Source organism: Emys orbicularis, chromosome 3 (assembly GCF_028017835.1).
Source record: "Emys orbicularis isolate rEmyOrb1 chromosome 3, rEmyOrb1.hap1, whole genome shotgun sequence".
In the NCBI taxonomy this organism is placed as follows: Eukaryota; Metazoa; Chordata; order Testudines; family Emydidae; genus Emys; species Emys orbicularis.
In genome coordinates this window covers 108,575,707-108,597,266 of record NC_088685.1, presented here as the reverse complement: position 1 = coordinate 108,597,266, position 21,560 = coordinate 108,575,707, and the positions used below count along the sequence as shown (strand labels likewise).

At 41.9% G+C, this 21,560-nt stretch overlaps 1 protein-coding gene across 1 annotated transcript in view; it reads right to left on the bottom strand.

Moving 5' to 3' along the window:
- The window catches only part of ECT2L (epithelial cell transforming 2 like), a 54,854-nt gene that overhangs the window by 26,775 nt on the left and 6,519 nt on the right, over positions 1–21,560 (bottom strand). Inside the window, exons 2-11 of the mRNA XM_065402083.1 lie at positions 17,000–17,112; positions 15,339–15,501; positions 13,848–14,100; positions 11,102–11,238; positions 8,889–8,998; positions 7,574–7,712; positions 6,036–6,204; positions 5,196–5,321; positions 3,665–3,757; positions 1,697–1,879 (exon numbers count right to left, since the gene is read on the bottom strand). Coding sequence (XP_065258155.1) covers positions 1,697–1,879; positions 3,665–3,757; positions 5,196–5,321; positions 6,036–6,204; positions 7,574–7,712; positions 8,889–8,998; positions 11,102–11,238; positions 13,848–14,100; positions 15,339–15,501; positions 17,000–17,112 — 1,486 coding nt within the window. The remainder of the gene's footprint in view (positions 1–1,696; positions 1,880–3,664; positions 3,758–5,195; positions 5,322–6,035; positions 6,205–7,573; positions 7,713–8,888; positions 8,999–11,101; positions 11,239–13,847; positions 14,101–15,338; positions 15,502–16,999; positions 17,113–21,560) is intronic.

The window sequence follows — 21,560 nt, the reverse complement described above, 5'->3', positions numbered from 1 at the left end:
ATGCAGTAAAACAGCTTTAAGACTCGTCTTTGATGAATCAATGAACAGTCTCCACTCATGTGAATCGTGAACCATGTTGAGGGCTGCCATCACACCATCGATGTTGTTGCAGGCTATAAGATCACCTTCCATGAAGAAGAATGGGACAAGATCCTTTTGACGGTCACGGAACATGGAAACCCTAACATCACCTGCCAGGAGATTCCACTGCTGTAGTCTGGAGCCCAACAGCTCTGCCTTACTCTTGGGTAGTTCCAAATCCCTGACAAGGTCATTCAGTTCACCTTGTGTTATGAGGTGTGGTTCAGAGGAGGAGGATGGGAGAAAATGTGGGTCCTGTGACATTGATGGTTCAGGACCAGAAGTTTCATCCTCTTCCTCTTCCTCATCTGACTCAAGTGAGAATGATTCTGGTGCATCAGGAACCGGCAGTCCTTCTCCGTGGGGTACTGGGCGTATAGCTGATGGAATGTTTGGATAATGCACAGTCCACTTTTTCTTCTTTGACACACCTTTCCCAACTGGAGGCACCATGCAGAAGTAACAATTGCTGATATGATCTGTTGGCTCTCTCCAAATCATTGGCATTGCAAAAGGCATAGATTTCCTTTTCCTGTTCAACCACTGGCGAAGATTTGTTGCACAAGTGTTGCAGCATGTGTGGGGCCCACCTCTTGTCCTGATCTCCAGTTTTGCAGCCAAAATAAAGGTGATAGGCTTTCTTAACCATAGTGGTTATACTGCGCTTTTGTGATGCAAAAGTCACTTCACCACAAACATAGCAGAAGTTATCTGCACTGTTCACACAAGTACGAGGCATCTCTGCTCACTTTGGCTAAACAGAAATGTGTCCCTTTGCAAAATCAAACACTGACAAATAAGAGAGCACGACACTGTATGATTTCTAGAGCTGATATAGGGCAATTTGTTCAGCAGAGTGATGTAAGCTTCGTTATGATTGCATCATCCAGGACTTCTAGGAATAATATGATGCAATTCATATCATGTATGACGCAATACCAGCTTCAGATTGCATCATTCATTGTTCTACCTAAAAAGCAAGTACTGTCCAAACCCAGTCATAGATTTATTCATAGATCCAGTCAAAGATGTATTTTAGTCATTTCTGGTTTAAATTGAGATCCCTTCCCTTTATAACTCACTTATCCTCCACCATTCCCAAGTCCAGGGTCGTATATACTGACCCAATAGCATATCTTGAAAACTAGAGCCAATCAACAATTTTAAGCATCATTTTCGTTCTCAGTGACCCAGAATTAGTAAAGTTTGACTACATTTATTTCAGAAGCATTTTGGCTGTAGAGCAGTGTTACCAAATGACCTAGTTTGCTGATGGATATAATACTTTATTAAAAACAACTGTAACTTTTTTAGCATTCTTTGTTTTGATCATGCAGATAACTCTCCCATTTGTTTTCACTTTTGTGTTAGCTGACACAAGCATTGGAAGTATTCATTCTGCAGTAAGTTATTTTTAATACTTGTCATGTACAATGTGCATCACAGACACAGAAGACAATGTTTGCCCATCAAAATAGATACAGGAGAAACGGGGAAAGGAAGAGACAAGTTCTAAAGTTGTGATGTTTCCATGAAAGTTGGGGAGGGAGGGGATTTCAAGTATTTTTCTTACCCTTTTATAAGTGTTTAGAAAAGGAAAAATGACCAATCTTACCAATAATCCTGTCACTAATACTCTTCTGCAGCTCACTTAAATATGGTCGCATCTGCTTCCGGACAGATTTCAGTGCCTCCTCCAGGAGCTCTGTCATTCTGAGCCATGTCTGTAGTTTTACTTCAGTGAAGTAGGTGGAGGTGGGAGGTCCATCCTTCTGTTTTCCCAGCCATTCACTAAGGACTGATATTTTTATGCTGGGTGTTAGGCAAAACCTCACTGAAACTGGTAGATGTAACCATTGTCCTTCATTCAGTATAAGTGTAAGAATAATCAAGCTCCTTTATGGAACATTTAGCTGAAATAATAGAACCCACAACCCAAAATGCAGGCGCCCAGCAAGGCTTGAGTAGAAGTTAAACCATGTAGCCTCAGGTGTGTCCTTGGAGACTGATATAGCAATGTAGGAGCTGGGTATTGATTTGGTAGAGCTGTGTGTCTGCAGCAGAAACACACAGAGGGAGTTAAGAAGACTGGATAGCATTAGACTGAGAAAAATATCTGAAAGTGTGAGCTTTTGAGCAGAGTACTGCCTGAAAGAGAGTTGGAACCGTGACCAAAGAAACTCTCTCCTGTTTGATTCCTACTATGTTCAGGAAAACAGGACTTTGTACATTCTTAATAAACAAACAGGACTGGATCAAAGAAATACCTGACTCCATCATCAATGTCTCTTCCTATCGGAAACAATATGCAAGTTCCCAAATGTTGGCTAACCACTCTGGTCAAAAGTGGTCACAGTATCATGACAAATTAATTGTGTTTCCTGGTTTACTCTGCTGTAAATTTCAGATAGTTCTGGAGAATTCTGACTTTTATTAGTACTGCAATAAAATGTAATTGACACAACAGGACCCCTTTCAACAGGAGACTGACTGAGTTTCTGGTATCCTGATTACACCTAGGGCTTTCCGCAACTACAAGATGTTGGTAGTGGAGTTTCTGATGCTGAATCAGAAGATCATACCAAGCATAGATTTTTAGTGATCTGTGACAGAATGTCAAACACATCCCCTTTTGAAAGCATAATGGATTTAGCAAATTCAGGTTTATTCAGGACCTGAAACCTCTGCTAATTACACTTTTACATGCATTACATGGTCCACACAAAACAGGGACCTTGAAGCATCTGAATATAGATGTGGCTGTACCAGACTATCCTCTCTTCCCATCCATTCTCTCTGCACAATGTATACTTTGAGACACCTACCCTTTGATGCCTCTGGCTTTCATTGTGCTAACCTGACAGTTAGACAAATAGTATTACATCAAACAATACTTAGCTGTTCCTGGAATGGAATTTTTAAAATATGGCAGAATAATGTAGCCAAAGTTATAAACCTATAGAATTATAGGATTAGAAGGGAACATAAGGGTCATCTAATCCCCTGCCAAGATGCAGGATTTGTTGCGTCTAAACCATCCAATACAGATGGCTATCCACTGGAGGTTTTCAAAAGGAGGCTGAAGGAGGTTCCACAACCTCTCTAGGCAGTCTGTTCTATTGTCCTATTGGTCTTACAGTTAGGAAGTTTTTCCTGAGATTTAATCTAAATTGCTATTCTGTAGTTTGAACCCATTGCATCTTGAACCTCAGTGGCAAGAGAAAACACCTTTTCTCCATCTTTTTATGGCAGCCTTTCAAGTATTTGAAGACCACTATCATGTAAATCTGTGATCTGATTTTATAGTATATCACTGGGTCTTTAGTAAACCATGCTAGCCATCTAAAATTGGTCATATACCAACATCCTTCCTCTATACACCTACTTCTACCCCTCATTTTCCAAAAGCAGGTTTAGAATAATTTTCTCTTGCTTTTATCAAATAATTCTTACATTGCTTATGGGCAAAATAAGTCTCTATATTTTTAAGTTGTAAACAAACCATTTTTCTCTTGGGAAATGCTGACTCAGTTGTGCCACATATCTCCCTTTATAAATGGGTGTAATAACTTTCTGTACTTACTGTGCTGATAAGATCCAGTTGCAATTCCTGTGGGGGTTCTGAAGAGCACCCCAGTTAGCTGAGTCAGCTGGGAAAGGACTTCCATCCCTGCCTCTGAAAAGATGCATTCTTTTTTCTAGTTCATAAAATTCTGTATTATTTACATCACTAAAATATCACAGCCACTACAGGCCACTAGCCAATTCTTTTTCTCCATACTACTATTATTCATCTGAAACCAAAAGGAATCTAAACTTTTTTTCAAGGCTAGATGAAAATGTTGTCTTTGTGAATCAACAGTACTTTTTATGGGTTTTATCATATTATTCTGAAAACTCTGCTCTATTTACCAACAGCATGAAAGATGTCCTGTGTATCTTAACAAAATGACACTGTGAAGGAACAATCACATCCACTAACATGGACAAAAAACTAGAAAAGTTGTTGGTTTTGGCGTGAGATCCCTAATGAAGAAAATAACTCCAGTTTCATTCTAATGTCAATGAAGAGACACATATTGTGAGTTTGTGCGCTCCCTGAGAAGAATAGAATGAACTAAAGATGCACCAGTTTTGAGGTGCATCTTATTCCTTCCAAGACAAGAAAAATAACAAAATAGGAGTGGATACTATTCTTTAGTTCTTGTAATGACCTGCTTGATGCCAGCTACCGGGACGACCCTGCAAGGCTGAGCAAATGGCAGATGTGGGTGCTCAGAAGTCTTTGGACTTGCTCAGCACCTTGCAAGAGCAACCTTTAATATTTCCCAAACAGACTGAGGTAATTGAAGAGAATGAGATAAATAGAATATATCTGCCTCTTTACTAAGCTCAGCAGCTGTGTGAAACTATTCTGCTTTCTAATGGACTCTGTACACTCATCATTTGTATTATCATAGCACCTATGAGTTCTAGTCATGGAGCAGGACCCCATTGTGCTAGGTACTGTACAAACACAGAACAAAAAGACACTCCCTGCCCCAAACAGAGCTGGTTGAAAGTGTTTCTTCTCCCCTCCCCTCCCACCCTCCCCAGGGAAAATTTTGACTTTTCTGCAAAGAGCAAAAACTTTCAGACAAAGTCAAAAATTTCTATTCTGAAAAATGTGATTTGTGGAACCAATTTGAAAAGTAATGTTTTAGCTTGGTTTGACGTTAAATTGTGTCCTCCTCATCCACCACTATGTCTAATGCGAGCTTTGGATGCCCTATGTCCCCCTTCTCTGTATGCCAGGCTTCTTGGCTGGACTATATGTCCCATGATGCATCAGTCATCCCTCCGTGCATAACAGAAGCCCCATACCTGTGGTGGATCATGAGAGATGTTGTCTAGCTCAGGCTTGGCCCACAGAGGAGAATGGGGACAAGAGGCACCCAAACTACAACTCCCGCAAAATTATTCCGGTGTTCAGATTTTTTTCAACAAAAAGTCAAAATTCTCCACAGAAAGAACCCAATTTTCTGCCAACCTCAATTTCAACAAGCCCCACTCAGGGACAGGATGCAATGGAGTGGGAGATTCTCCATTATGACAGACATCCAAACAAAACTGACCTGATGCTGCCAGAGGAACAAAGATGTCCACATAACCACCTTCCTCTGGAGACATTACACAACCTAGCTTCTCCCAAAATTCTCTCACTTCAGGACTCAGAATGTTCTCAATACTGATTCTGCAGCCTGAAAAACATTTAAATAAAAGTCAATGAAAGAAATAAAATTTCCATGAGGGTTTTCATTCTGCTCAAAATTCTTCCCTCCTGTACTCATATCATTACTTCCCTTCCCAAGACTTAACACAGACTTCCCTCAAATCTCTTTTTTAAGGGCAATGTGCTAACTTTCAAAACTGAGCGATTTCTTGTCTTCCATTTCTTTAGTAACTTTTTTTTCTCTCTCTCTCTCTGTTCCCCCTTCTCAATTTATTTTCTCTGTACCATGTATTCTCTCTTCTGGCTATTACTTTTTTCTTTGCGCCTCTGTGTCGGCTTGTTTCTCTCTTTCTCGTCTTCCTTTTATCCCTTATTTAACCTCATGGTCAGACCTTTAGCTACTTTGGACTAGCATCATGTGTCCAATCTCCTTTTTTATGACAGCAGAGATGGCTCTACCATCTCTTTTTGTCATATTTTCTCTGGGTTTTAACTAATTACCAAGCCCTTGATCCTACAAGCTTTTACATCCAGGCAGCCCCCGCTCCTGTGGTGAGTCCTACTGATTACAATGGAAGGTACAGAGGTCTACCTGCCAGAAACAAATTACAGTTGGATCAGTGACCAATTTGCTAGCTTGATTAACTTTTTATTTTCATGCTGTTTCCCCTTTTGGAATACCTAAACATGATATGGCATTGACATGTTCCCAGTTAGTTTCTCTGTTTTTCTCTGCCCCTACCTTGAAGTAAATTGATCTCTCTGGAGTTTCCATCGCTAAAAATCCCTATACTCTTTGCTTTTCGGCCATCCAGAGCCTTTTCTATGTAAAAAAGGAGGCCTTCCAATGTCATTCCGCAATGTTCATACAACACAGGAATCACCCCAGGTTTGATGCTGTCCAGCACCATCTACAGAAATAAATTAGTTCATACCTTCAATAAATAAATCCTGCTTTTCTCAAAATGTAATTCCATGAGAAAAAATATAATTCTTAATTCAATATTCATTTGTAGAATGCATCACATCATATTATTATTTTACACAGTAATTAATTACACATAGAAATTTTTTATTCAGCTTTGTCCTATAGCCCCATAATGCCAATGGATATGAGATGATCTCTCTAACAACCTTTATCAGCTAGGCCACCCCTGCAATTCGTTGTGCGTGAGCAGCCTGGCACTCCTCGTGAACCCCCAATGAAGTTAATTGTGTCCTATACAGATGCAGCTGTGCATCCACACACAGTGATTTTTAGGATCAGGGTCATAACCTTTACCATGAAACAACAAAACACTGGTTGGGTGGTCAGCTTAGCTTCCTACTTATTTCCCACTGATGCTTTACTGAAACTCAGATTGTATTCAACTTTTTAAATAAATATACAGGATGGGCTGTTTTTGAAGTGTACATCCTGGACTTTTCTTTGATTAGCTATAACACTGAACGTCTTACACAAATGAGTACTTAAACCATATGATTTGGGTTTTTTTTACTTCAAATGACATAGTACCAGTGTATTAAAAAATGTGCAGCTCCCCAAACATGCGCACAGACAGCATTTTTTTAATACAGTTTCATATTAAACTCTAAATTTCTGCATTAGAGATTCATCTAGGCCTGTGGTGCTCAAACCACCCCGCCCCTTACCAGTAATGGAATCTGTCCGTGCCCCTCCCCCCATTACTGGACAGTCAAGGCTTCTTCCGCACAGAGCTTGGGCTGAAGGCAGAGCTAGTGGCAGAATGGGGATGGATGAGGAGCTGGGGCTAGGGGCAGAGCTGGTCTGCAGGCAGAGAGGGAGTGAGGGCAGAGCAGGATTGGGGGCTGAATGGGGTTGGAGGCGGAGCTGATCTGGGGGTGGAGTGGGGCTGGAAGTGTGGTGCTCTCTCCCCACCCCCTGTGGGGGCTAGCTCCGGCCCTGCTGCACACACCCTGAACATTCCTCCACGCCCCCCTATTGAGAACCACTGATTTAGGCCCATAATATTACTTTACTGTCATTTTAATCTTATGCTTTCCTTTGTTTTTCTTCACTTTACGGTGCGCTTTCGCTGAGACCCTAATCCTGTAAACACTTAATGCGACTACTCGTGAGCAAAATTAAGCACACGTATAAGTATTTGCAGGATTGAGGCTACAGTAGACTCCAGGAAGGATGCTTTCTTTGCAGAGAAGGATGAACAGATTGCTGTCTCAGGAACATCCCCCGGATGTAGTTTGGGTACACAGAACCCAAACTATTCAAAAAAGAGAGAACTTAGAAGAAATTCATACCTCATATGCAGGAATCCTGGATGATATCAAAACCAGGTATGGCACAAGTGGATATGCAAAACTGCTGTGTTTTTGGTAGACACGCTGACAGTGTTTGTAAGGTAACACAGGGTCGGATCTGCTTCCAGTCACATTCTTTCTACAGAAGGAAAAGCAAAAACTCAGGCAGTATATCCTTTAAAGATTCTTTCTTTTTTACTTTAATGCAGAAATAAAACATTAGGGTATGAAAATACCTGTCTAAACCTCAGTTACACTGAATAGACATGCAGTGCTGTGTTTTGTAAATACATTTACAGCAACTTGTATTATTCTATTCCGTGCCTCCTGAAGGCCACCACTTCTGTGAGAAAATGAACCTTAATCGCCTACTGCCTATTGAGATCACTGAGTTCCAAACACCTACAGGTCAGCCATTTGCACTTTTTTGTGTTTATTTTTACGCTATGTCTTAGCAGCACTGGTGATAGGAAAAATATTCCTCTGTGCCCTCGTTTGCTCTGTGATGAAAAGATTTTAAATTTACAATCTCAATATATGTAAAGAACAAATTAATTTCTTCTTTGTAAGTCCACAAAAGAAAATGAATTTTCAGGATCTTCTCCCTAAGTAGGTTTAGCCAATGAAAAGTACAACTCTAGACTTCGAAGTTTTGTCATTAGCCCCCTATCCAGGCTTAGCGTGAAATGGCTCTACAAGGTTCCCATTTTATGGCTGGACCAGCAGCATGGTGGTATGCTGCATTATGGGAGAGCCTCTCTAGTTTCTTGTTCTCCATATCTTTGAACTTCAGGGTGATGGCTTAAGACCAGATCAGCTGATCTGGGGCCCCAAATCTCTAAGAATCTCTAAGATCTCTTCAGGCCAATCTGGGCCCAAGAATCTAGAGTGGGAAACTAGTATTTCTGGTCACACCCTCATGCAGAACACCAAATTTCTACCCAACCTCAAGTTTCAGTTCCCTCCCCAAGATTACGCCCAAGTGGTGTCAGTTAAATGGAGGACTTTGCATGGGCCAGACATATCTTCTGCATGCCAGTTCGTGGACTTGCTCCTTCCAACACGGGAGGACGAGCAGCACAGCTTTGAGAGGGAACCTATGTAGTAATTATTTAGAACTAATGGACAAAGTTGAGCTCCATCAAGTTGTTAGTGTGCTAAAAGCCACCTGACATGACCACAAAGATCTGCAGTTTTGTGTGCTGTTTCCTACAATGTATTCTGTCACCTTTATTAATCACTGCGTTTTGGGTACTATTTTCTATGTGGTTTTGGAATTATCACCAGCATTTTGAAAATCTTGAGACCTGCTTACCTTTTGGGCAAAGTTTTTAAGGAGGCCAAAACAAGCTGTTTTTCTGCTGCTAGTTTCATTTCTTCAGAAAGCAGCATTGAACGAGTATGATTTGAAAGAGCACTCTTTTCCTGAAAGCATTTAAACAAAAATGCTGAGAAAAATATGTATGATGCAGTGTAATAACATATGGTTCAGTAATTACATAATGCAGCAGTTAAGAAATGCTGTCTTGCGTCTACCGGTAAAAAAACTTAAACTTATTTTACCAATGACAGACATAAAGTAAGATGTATTTAACTGAGTTTCTCAGAAGAACAATACTTGAGAATACAACTCTAACAGTGGCTCAGACACAATCTTGTAAGTTGTGTAATATGGATGCAAACTAAGACAGTAATCCTATACAGAGCTTCACAAGGATGCGGAGGTTCTTCAGTATTTATAGTGGAGGGTGAAAGAAGATTGTCCAGTAGCATATTTCTTGGGCTCCCATACCAGCTTCATCTAAACACTTTTACTTTCTGTGCTGCCAATGCCTCGCTTTGAACCTCAGCATGTATATTTCAAGGCACAAAGAAATGTTAATTGTACTCAACTGCTTTGCAAGTTGGGTTACAGACGGAATCTAGCTGTAATCAGAGTACAGTTTAGTCAAGCATGAAATTAACTGTATTAAGAATAAGTCTGTATGTTTGTCACTTCTGTTTTCCATGGCAAAGATCATGACCTTTAGGGGATTCTAATTTTTTTTAAATAGTTGTTTTACAAGTCTCTTCTTTCAATTTTAACAGCTCTTTTTGATGTTTTTTGTGTGTGTTTTGAAGTCTTAATGTATTTTTAAATGATAAGTGATGGCTATAAATGCTTTTTCCAGTAGAAAATAAGGTTACGAGGAAGCAAAATATTCTGTGCCATGACTTTTCAGACTTTTTATTGACACCCAATCAGTCTTATTTCTGAGATAAGAGACCCACAGTAGACACAAAGACCAATCCTGCAAAGACATAAAGATATGAGTAACTACCTATCAGAGTAGTCACACCTCTACACTGCAAAAAAAAAAAAAAATCCCACGGTAGCAAGTCTTGGAGCCTGGGTCAACTGACTTGAGCTCACAGGGCTTGCACTACAGGACTGAAAATAGCAGTGTAGAAGTTCCTGCTAAGGCTGGAGTCTCAGGGAGGGGGAGGGTCTCAGAGATTGGGATCCAGCCTTAGCAGGAACTTCTACACTGCTATTTTTAGCCTCGCAGCATGAGTCCTGTGAGCCTGAATCAGGTGACTCACACTCTAAGACTTGTACCATGGGTTTGGGTTTTTTTTGTAGTGTAGACGTAGGCTCATGAGCAACTGAGGGTACAAGTCTTTGCAGGAGTGGCTCCCTCACATCAGCCTTCTAGTTGATCAGCCGCTTACACTTGCCAGTATTTACTATAACAAAGCCTGCCACGTAGTGGCACTGTGCAGCATTCTGAACTAATAATTATACAAGTATAACAGGATCTCTATGCTTTATCATATATATTTCAGACAAAACATTGTCCACATATTACTTAGGGTCTTGGTGTCCCAGCCTTACTCATGTTACATAGTATCTTACGCCACAAAGTTCTTGTTGGAGGTCAAAAGGGAGTATGCAATGAGTAGGGCAGGGCCGCCCAGAGGATTCAAGAGGCCTGGGGTCTTTGGCGGCGGGGGGCCTCAGCCGCCGAATTGCTGCCGAAGACCCGGCACTTCGGCAGCGGGTCCCGGGACAGAAGGACCCCCCGTCGCAGAATTGCCGCCGAAGACCCGGAGCGGAAGAAGCTCCGGGGGCCCGGGCCCCACGAGAGTTTTCCGGGGCCCCCGGAGCGAGTGAAGGACCCCGCTCCAGGGGCCCCGAAAAACTCTTGTGGGGGCCCCTGCGGGGCCTGGGGCAAATTACCCCACTTGCCCCCCCCCTGGGCGGCCCTGGAGTAGGGCACTTCTCAGCATGACTAAGGGTGGCAGAATCAGGTCCACAATAAATCGTGAACCATACTCTGCTGACTTCAGTGGGATTACATGAAGCATAAATCAATTAAGAGTTTTAATTGCTTTTAATTAAGTGGAATGTATTTCAAGTAGTTCTGATTTAAACAGGATCTATGTGTTAGCACCGCCAACCTATCTCAGGATTCAGCACTTAATGCTTACATAAAAAAAGAGCAATTTGCAAAGGATAAAATGCAAGTAGATTTGGGGGGAAATTACCCTAATTAGTTGCAAAGCTGCCTGTAGTCTAGCCCGGTCCTGGATCGTCTGGGCCTGACTTGGCTGTAATCGTGATTTTAAGAATCTCGAGCTCCAAGTCCCACTCATCCAAGGCAGTCGAGCTTTGAATAACTCCTCTGAAAAACAAGTATCACCAGACCCTGCTGTTTAATCCCATGTGTTTCCACTGATGGGTAAGTACACACTAACAGGAGTAACAATGCTGTAACTAGGGAAATAATCCATATGAAAATTAGCATGTTAGTTTTACATGGCAGTCTTTAGATTTTATCTAAACTGAGCATCCTGCCTGAAAAGTCCTCCTCATTTTTGGCTAGGAATTGGTCATTCTACTAAAATGAAGTTGTCTTGTATTAATACCTGAAATGAAAGTAGTGTTGACAACCTGAATAGTTAAAAAAAGGAGTTCAGTTTAAAAAAATCATACGAATGTTTTAACAGTCATGAGATTAAAAAAAGGGGACTATTATCATTTGTCTTCTGATTTTTGAGGACTTGGGATTCATATTTTCAAGTTTTTTCTCTCTAATCAGAAAGACTAGAAGCCTGCTGTTTAAAAAAGGAAAACTGAGATTCTCACATAATCACATGACTCCAGGTGCTGCGGTTTAGGGAAAATTTCAAATATGAGACTTGAAAGAAAACTTGGGGACTTGACAGCACCGAAGGTGTGGTCTCCATGAAAACTATATAAAAAGTGACATCCTTTCAAATGAATATTCACGAAGAGGGGAGAACCATATTGGCTGAATAAAAATTCACAATCTATATCTAATATCCATTTTGAAGCACTGAGAGGAGAGGAAGGTGATCCCGAACAGTCAACTCATGCCTGACCAACCTGATTGCCTTCTATGATGAGATAACTGGCTCTGTGGATATGGGGAAAGTGGTGATGTGATATATCTTGACTTTAGCAAAGCTTTTGATACGGTCTCCCACAGTATTCTTGCCAACAAGTTAAAGAAGTATGGATTAGATGAATGGACTATAAGGTGGATAGAAAGCTGGCTAGATTGTCAGGCTCAACAGGTAGTGATCAACGGCTTGATATCTAGTTGGCAGCCGGTATCAAGCGGAGTGCTCCAGGGGTCAGTCCTGGGGCCAGTTTTGTTCAACATCTTCATTAATGATCTGGATGATGGGATGGATTGCACCCTCAGCAAGTTCGTGGATGACACTAAACTGGGGGGAAAGGTAGATATGCTGGAGGGTAGGGATAGGTTCCAGAGTGACCTAGACAAATTGGAGGATTGGGCCAAAAGAAATCTGATGAGGTTCAACAAGGACAAGTGCAGAGTCCTGCACTTAGGACGGAAGAATCCTATGCACCGCTACAGGCTGGGGACCGACTGGCTAAGCAGCAGTTCTGCAGAAAAGGACCTGGGGATTACAGTGGACGAGAAGCTGGATATGAGTCAGCAGTGTGCCCGTTAGCCCAGAAGGCCAACGGCATATTGGGCTGTATTAGTAGGAGCATTGCCAGCAGATCAAGGGAAGTGATTATTCCCCTCTATTCGGCACTGGTGAGGCCACAACTGGAGTATTGACTCCAGTTTTGGTCCCCTCTCCCCCCACACAGAAGGGATGTGGACTAATTGGAGAGAGTCCAGCGGAGGGCAATGAAAATCATTAGGGGGGTGAGGCACATGACTTACGAGGAGAGGCTGAGGGAACTGGGGTTATTTAGTCTGCAGAAGAGAAGAGAAGAGTGAGAGGGGATTTGATAGCAGCCTTCAACTACCTGAAGGTGGGTTCCAAAGAGGATGGAGTTAGGCTGTTCTCAGTGGTGGCAGATGACAGAACAAGGAACAATGGTCTCAAATTGCAGTGGGGGAGGTCTAGGTTGGATATTAGGAAACACTATTTCACTAGGAGGGTGGTGAAGCACTGGAATGGGTTACATAGGGAGGTGGTGGAATCTCCATCATTAGAGGTTTTTAAGGCCCGGCTTGACAAAACCCTGGCTGGGATGATTTAGTTGGTGTTGGTCCTGCTTTGAGCAGGGGGTTGACCTCCTGAGGTCCCTTCCAACCCTAATATTCTATGATTCTATGATTAATATAAAATACACTGATTATTATACATGTAGACAAAAATCTCAATATGCTGAGCACTGTTTAATAAAAGTCTGATATATCATAGAATTCCATGGAAATATTTGTTAGTCTTAGGTTTTGTTTAAATAATTTTATACAAAACCTACATTTTGACCTAAACTTGACTAAAGATTCCTTTAATGCATTGACTGTATTTGTAGCTATAATTAAAATTTCTACAGGACATCCTGGTACTGGGTCTTTTCCTTTCAAACCTTCATTTTCCCAAATTGGAAAGCAATATGTGCCAGACTGGAAAGAAATTAAGTCCGCAACCACACACTGACAGTTTGAGGTTTCTATTATTTCCACAGTTGAGATGTATTCGAAACCCCACTGGACACTATTAAGCCTGAACATTTTTATCCCTTTCCTACAGGCATATCAAATATGACTAAACAATCATATAGAAGAAACAAAATCTATCGTTATAGTTACCATTTTCAGCTCTTACCCTTTTGATATTAAAAATTAATTTTAAAAAAATCTGCAAAGATAAATTTTCCTAAAGAAAAGGTCTTTGACTACTTGAATACTTTAGGCTGCTTTATCACTTTCAGAAGACAGTGTTTGTTATTTTAACATTAATCTCAGAAGAAAGAGATCATTATTTTAGTTCTACTGACTCTTGTGTAATGCTAATCTCTCCCGAATAATTTTTCGTAGCCATTTTTCTCTTCGCCTTTCTTCCTGCTCCTCATTTTCAGCTTTTGGTTCATTGAGGGTCCCATAGATTTCAGTGGCTTCTCTTGGGGTGAAGTAATCTAAGCTGGAGGCACAGGCAATATAATGTCGTTTCCAAGCACTGTATTCGTTGTCTGCTGGAGTGTAGGGCAGGAACCATCCAAACTTAACACATTTTGGCACCCACAAACAGTCCTTAAGACAAGAAAGAGGTAAAAGAGAGACAATAAACTGTGATTGAGGACAAAAAGCTTTCTATTTAATCGTGGGGTTTCATACTGCCACTGATCACAGTATAAATCAAACATGGGACCTCCATAAATATGTTACAGTGAGAGATCCTTTTTTATGAAGTGCCTAGTACTTTTACAGAACAAATAAAAATACATGATCCCTCTGTCTCAAAAAGCTTGCTACAACATTTTCTTATATGCAGAGGCCAGCAGTGTTCCTGAGGATGAATAATCAGATAATGTCAATGAATTCAATGGAGAGAGGTGCATTTGTTTTTGTTCTGTTTAAAAAAAAGGGGCAGAGGGATGTTTTATTTTAAAATTCTTCATTATCTGGAAATCTGCAAATAAAGGCATTGTCTTGTCCCCTTGATTGTCATATTTGGCACTGGGGAACAGAAAGAGTAGGCTAATTGTTGTACCACTTTGAGCAGCTTCTGAAGATAAATATCTATTTTATTTTAATTTCTATAAATAGTATTGAGCCTATGCTATACACTATCTATTTAGACAGATCATAATAAGCAGTAGCATTTTGGAATATCCACAATGCTAAGCCCTGGCATTATCAGTATCCATAAGGCCACAGCACTGTCTATAAATTACAGAGTTTAGGACATCCAGCTAACTACATAGCTCTAAATTACATATTGTGTTCTATTGCTTGATGTGTGCATTTAAAGACCAAAGCCAAAGCAGGGTTAAGTATAGAAGCAAAACAACAGAATGAAATGTAGAATGAGAATTAGTTTCTGACAAGAGAAAATATAAATGTCTTTATGTGTAATATACTCTTAGTGATTGAGATGTTCTTGCTAGGGTTGGATGAAGCTGGTTCCAACAATTTATCTGTTATAGTGAATTAAATAGAGCAAAGTTTAAAAGGTTATTTTGTCAAGTGCGTGAAAGAGTTGAAAATTCGGCTACAGAAGATCTTTCTAATTATTCTTAAGTATGCTAGACAGATACATGAAATGCTTCAGAAGGTTGAGCATTTATCTGAGTGCTGTACAAGATACAAAATTGCTTTGGCAAATTTATGCTATTTACAACATGCTGTTCCAGATTTCCCATTTCATATATGTAGTGCCCCTTAAAAGCGCTGCAAATGTCCAGTTACAGGTCCTATTCCTATCAACATCAATAAGAAAATTCTTCTTGATTGCCATGGGAGTGGGACCAGGCCTACAATGAACAGACCTGTTCAGTTATAAACTTCCAGTGCCAGTTGACTTGGGCAGCTGCACACAGCTCCCTGGGGCTGAGAAAGGAGAAGATATACAGAGATATGAAACGTGGCAGCACTCTGGTGAAATCCACTTTGGTCACTGGAATCCTCTCTGCAAACCAGTTTTGGGTAAACCTGTAAAGAGACAGATATTCACCGTAGTTAAAATCCTGTTGAGATTCTATTCTGTCACTCTATTGGTCTTCCCTTTCAGAAAACCTGAGATCTCTTTGAAGAATATTGTCAGGAGTGAAGTGATTCCTATGAGGGCATCATTTGCAAAGTGCTTTGGGACCCATTGGGAAGGGATTAAAGATGCATTTAAGTCTAATTAGTTGGCCATTTCTCTATTGATAGCGTCGCATCTCAGTGACATAATGCAACATTTTGAGAGCAAATCTAGACTTTTATGTAAAGAGGAGCATTGCATTATTGCAACTAGTGAACTGTACGTCTTGCAAAACAAAACTATGCCAAGAGTGTGGTCATTTCAACAGAACCAATTATGTTTATTCCGGGCCCTTATATCACTGAGGTTGGTTTTATTGCTCTGCAGAAGACTGGAAAGAGTTGAACCTTTGTATTTGTAGTAGCCATTTTCTATTATTAGTAATCCAGTAGGTCAGGAGTTTGAAATGACTCAGTAAAGAAACTATTAGATAATATGCCTATTATCCTGGGCCTGTGTGAAAAACATATAAATCAATCCAGATGTTTGGATGGGAAAGGATCCAAGGAAATAGTTAAAGATCTCTCTCATTTTTAATAATCACAAGTGGCCAGGAAACAACTCTGCAAACCCTTACTCACACACAGACCAATAGAAGTCAGTGTATAAGGGATGTCATGATTAGGCCCTTCTTTTATAAGAGCTGACTAATACCTGGTCTTGTCCTGTGAGATACAGAGCTCCCTCTGCTCCCATTAGGAGCTAGTGGGAACTTTTTGTGTTCAGTACCTTGCAAAGTTGACTCTTTGGGACCTGATTCTGCAATATATAACGTGGAGCAGGCTGTTGTGCCCACATGGAGCCACACTGACTGCAGTGAGTCTCTGCACAAGCAAAGCAGTCTGCCCACCCACCTTATAAACTGCAACATCCAGGTCCTAGATTGTGAGGTCTTTGGGCAAGGAACCTTGTTTGCTCCATGTTCTGCACAGCACTGACCACACGGACAATGCTCACCCAATAATATAGAATACTAGATGGAAAAGCTATAGAGGTGGTTTTTTTCTTATTTCCCTACTGATGCAATGAAAAGGGGAAAAGATGGAGAATCTGGAGCCTCCAGCCTGCACTAGACACACATCTATACACTCTCTCACACAATTTTGCTACAATCTTAATATTTAGGTCTTATGAATCTGACAGTGTCCTTATTAAACCAAACTGACGGGACCCTCTTACAAAAGAAAGATACAATTTCAGGTCCCAATCAGATCCATCTGGGCAGACACCTGCACTAGTGTTAAACCCTCAAGGACTTCACTGGGATTCCGCAAGGGTATAGGGATCCCCCGGGCAAATCTCATTACAGAATTGGTTTGCTATGTGTCTTATGTGACATCCATATACATACATACCTGCTTGTTTGGAAAGACGACACTAAGCTAGTCCTTGTAACAAACTTACTTCAGTTGTGATTTACTGCATCTCATCAACATTCTGTGGAGGAATTGTTTGCGCTGCTTGTCTGTCCACAGATCAAACCAATGGCTTATGAGACTAACTCTTTCCTCAAAGAGCTGAAAGGAAACAGAGTATTTCCATATCTAGTTCAGTATGGTATGCAGACCTGTGTAGTGAAACATGCTGTGCTGGCAAACCACACACGTGTTTATTACATTTACTCCTGGCTTATTCTCAAGGTAAGCAATGCAAGGTAAAACTATGCTCAGGTTATTGATTAAGCATAGACTAGGCAATAGCTCACGTAGTCCCCTTGAATAGTTCACGTAGCCCCTTCACCAATCATGATTTATTGCACAAGGGGAGATGGCTATGGGTGAACCAATCAATATGTTACAAGTAACTATGATCTCATGCCTTTTGATCTAATTACTAATAAAAACCCCAGCTCAAGAGAGCTTGGGACGCCTGCTTGACAAACCTCTTGACTCCGCGTCTCCTTGATCCCAACATCTGGTGACCCCGACGTGATACACCGGATCCCGAGGACCCCTGCTCATCCGACTGGAATAGTCTAGGTGCACCCGCTGGAAACAGCCACTCGTGAGTATGGGGGGTGATTTATCAGTGCCACAAAAGGCTCATGCTAAGGAATTATTTAAGCTCATTGAGGGGAGCGGTTGCCCAGCGGTTACGCTGCGGCATGTAGAGGATTTTGTTAAGGAAATAGAATGTCAATGCCCCTGGTACCCCGAAGAGGGGTCCCTGCAGCAAGAAGATTGGCAAAAAATAGGAACACAGCTCTTTGAGAAACCGAGAGCAGCAGTGCAGCACCTGCTCATGTGGCAGCGCTGTACTGAGGCAGTGGGAAAACTGGGGCTACAGGCGTCTCTCACTGCCGCCCCGCTTCTCACGCTGACGACACCGCCTCCGTACCCGCGGGTGCTACCACCAGCGCCTGCGGTGTCGGATACGGGGCAGCGGCCCTCGGATCCCCCCATTGATAAAGGAACTGATCAGCCTTGTTTCCGGGGGAATCGTGGGGGCTGCGTCCGGGCGGCGGTTGCGTTGGCGCGTGAGACAGGGGAATTGAGTTTGGAGGAAGAACATCAGTGGGAGGGGGAGTTGCCCATGCTAATGCCTATAACGGCAGAAGTCGATGCACAGGGCAATGCCGTCAGACAGTGGACGGCGCTACCGTATACAGTACTGAGGGAGGTGAGAAAAGCTATCACGGAGACAGGCATCAGGTCTAATTTCGTGACAGGCATCTTAGAAGGAATTGGAAATGGCTACACAATGGCTCCACAAGATTGGAAAGACTTATTTCGTATGGTGCTGACCCCCGCCCAGTATATGGTGTGGGATAGTGAGTTCAGGTTAGCTGCTGTAGGTTACTCAACCCCAGCTGCCATACCCGACCAGATTTATGGAGCAGGCCAATTTAGCACTATAGAGAGACAGTTGGAGTTAGACCCAGACACATATATTCGTACTAAACTTAGTGTTATGAGAGCTTTCAGAAGGGTTCCTGTAAGTGGGAAACCGACTAGGTCTTTCACAGCCACCCGGCAGCAGCCTACAGAGCCGTATCCGCAGTTCATAGATAGGCTCAAGGAAGCAGTACAGCGGCAGATCGATAACGAGGAGGCACAGACAGAGCTTTTACGGCGACTGGCTTATGAGCAGGCTAATGCTGATTGCAAAAAGGTACTGCAATCTATAATACATCGCCCCTCGTACACTTTAGCGGACATGATTCAGGCTTGCGCTGATGTCGGTAGTCAAACCCATGCTATGGCTCTTTTGGCGGGGGCTATAAGACAAGGTAATAAACCAGCAGGAAATTGTTTTAATTGCAAAAAACCGGGACACTTTAAAAGCCAGTGTAGGGCACCCGGGGGAGGAGCACATAAAGGAAGACCCCAGGAAGGGGGTAGGCCCTCCAAAAAATGTCCTAAATGCAACAAGGGGTATCATTGGGCAAATCAATGTCGATCAGGACTAGGGCAGGGAAACCAGTAATCGGGCCCTCCCCGGGCCCCGGAAAAACAACGGGGGCGGAAGAATTGACTAGGGCACAACCGGCAACGACCGGCAGTGCTGGAATAGACTTGTATAATCAAGAAGAAAAATCCTCATTCTTACCGGGGGAAGTTCTTTTAATGCCTACTCAACTGAAAGGGCCCCTTCCTGAAGGGACGGTGGGCATTATACTCCCTCGGTCATCAGCAAGTAAACAAGGAATTATGGTAGTTCCAGGAGTGATTGATGCTGATTATCAGGGAAAAATATATGTTCAGTATTGGAGTCACCTGCCTTTTACTTTAAGACAAGGGGACTCCTGGGCACAGATGATACTGTTGCCATATGAGCTCCCTGGAGAAAAATCACAGGTAACACGCACAGGAGGATTCGGATCCACCCGTACTGAAGGCGACAGCGATTCTTCCTTTCACCCACAGGTGGCAGCATTGGTACACCGAATATCCCTGCAAAAACCTCAACGTAAGTATATACTCCAAGGTAAGTGGCTGACCGGTTTGTTGGACACAGGGGCAGATGTTTCTGTCATAGCTGAAAAGGATTGGGAGCCTACATGGCCTTCTAAGCTAGCCCCTGCGGTATTCGGGGTAGGAGGAAGCCAAGCATCTCAAAAGAGCTCTCAATGGTTACCAGTAAAATCCCAGGAACAAGGCCCCATAATAGCATATATTCAACCCTGCATATTGCCTTTACAGTTTAACATTTGGGGAAGAGATTTGTTAGAACAGATAGGGGCAAAACTGGTTTTGGAAGATGAGTAAGCCTCAGGCTCTTCCGTTACAGTGGAAAACTGATAAGCCAGTCTGGGTAGAACAATGGCCATTACCTAAAGAGAAATTAGAAGCTTTGCAGCAATTAGTTGAGCAACAATTAAAAGATGAACACATTGAGCATACTACAAGCCCGTACAATACTCCTGTTTTTGTAATTAAGAAAAAATCAGGAAAATGGAGGCTCCTTCATGATTTGCGTGAAATTAATAAAATACTAGAACCAATGGGCCCCCTGCAGTGTGGCCTCCCCAATCCAAATTTAATCCCATATGACTACCAGGTAGCAATAATTGATTTAAAGGATTGTTTCTTTACGATACCATTACAGGAAAAGGATAAAAAATATTTTGCATTCACAGTGCCAGTCCTAAACAATGCCCAACCCACAACACGTTATCATTGGAAAGTGTTACCCCAGGGCATGTTAAATAGCCCTACCATGTGTCAGTATTTTGTAAACACTGCTCTTCAACCTTTCAGAAATAAGTTCAAAAAGCTACTTGTTTACCATTATATGGATGATATCTTAATAGCCGGTAGGCCCCTACCCACCACATGGAAAAGTGAGTTAACGGATATCTTAAGTCAATCGGGTCTGGTAGTAGCCCCGGAAAAAATACAGGAAGCCGAACCTTTTCAATATTTAGGTCATAAAATGCTTGCAGCATACTCCATGCCCATACTTCCAAAACTTACCTTGCCAAAAAAATTAACATATGTAGTGCTACAGCAAATTCTGGGATCCATAAATTGGATAAGACCGTATTACAAGATTCCCACATCTATGCTGACTCCACTGTTTAATGCCCTAAAATTAGGAAAGCAACCGGGAGACATAATATCACTGACAAACGAACAACAGGAGGTAGTGCATAAGGTCAACGAAGCCATGGCAGAAAGGTGGGTAGATAGAGCAGTACCTAATGTGCCCCCGTCCTTAATCATTCTTGGGGACATTAAGCAATTCATGGGGGCATTACTTCAACATACAAATGAAAGAGAATTTATTCTCGAGTGGATGTATTTACCACACACACACAAAAACACACTCGTCCCATTGTCTGGAATGATTGCTCAATTAATCACTAAAGGACGCAATCGAGCATTAAACTTGTTTGCCATGGATTTAGTAAACATTATTATACCCATCCCCATCGCCACCTGGGAAGTTGCATGCATGCACTCGGAGGAGGTGCAAATAGCACTAGCCAATTATGTTGGGTGCATAACTTACCATACTCCAAAGGATCCTCGTCTCCAAGTTGCTCAACATATTCCACTAAAAGTATTCTACTTGGTATCTCCCGTTCCCATAAAAGAAGCTCTTACCATTTTCACCGATGGTGGCCCCTCCAGAGGGGTGGTCGCTTGGAAGAAAAATGACCAGTGGCAATCCCAGTTTACCTTACCGCAACGCTCTCCTCAGCGTGCGGAGCTAGCTGCGTTAATTCTTGCCTTTAACACATTTTCTGATCAACCAGTTAACCTCATAACAGACAGTTTGTATGCTGCAAATGTTGTTAGTAATATTGCTTCTAGTTGTGTTACTGCATCTTTGGATAATAATTTGCTTGGTTTATTTCTTTCCCTACAACTGATATTACGTCACCGACGACATCTATTTTTTATCGCACATGTTAGAAGTCATCAGCCTTTCCCCGGAGAAATCTCGCAAGGCAATGCCTATGCTGATAACGCCTTAAAGGCTTTCCCCTGCTCTCCTATGGAAAGTCACTCCTTACATC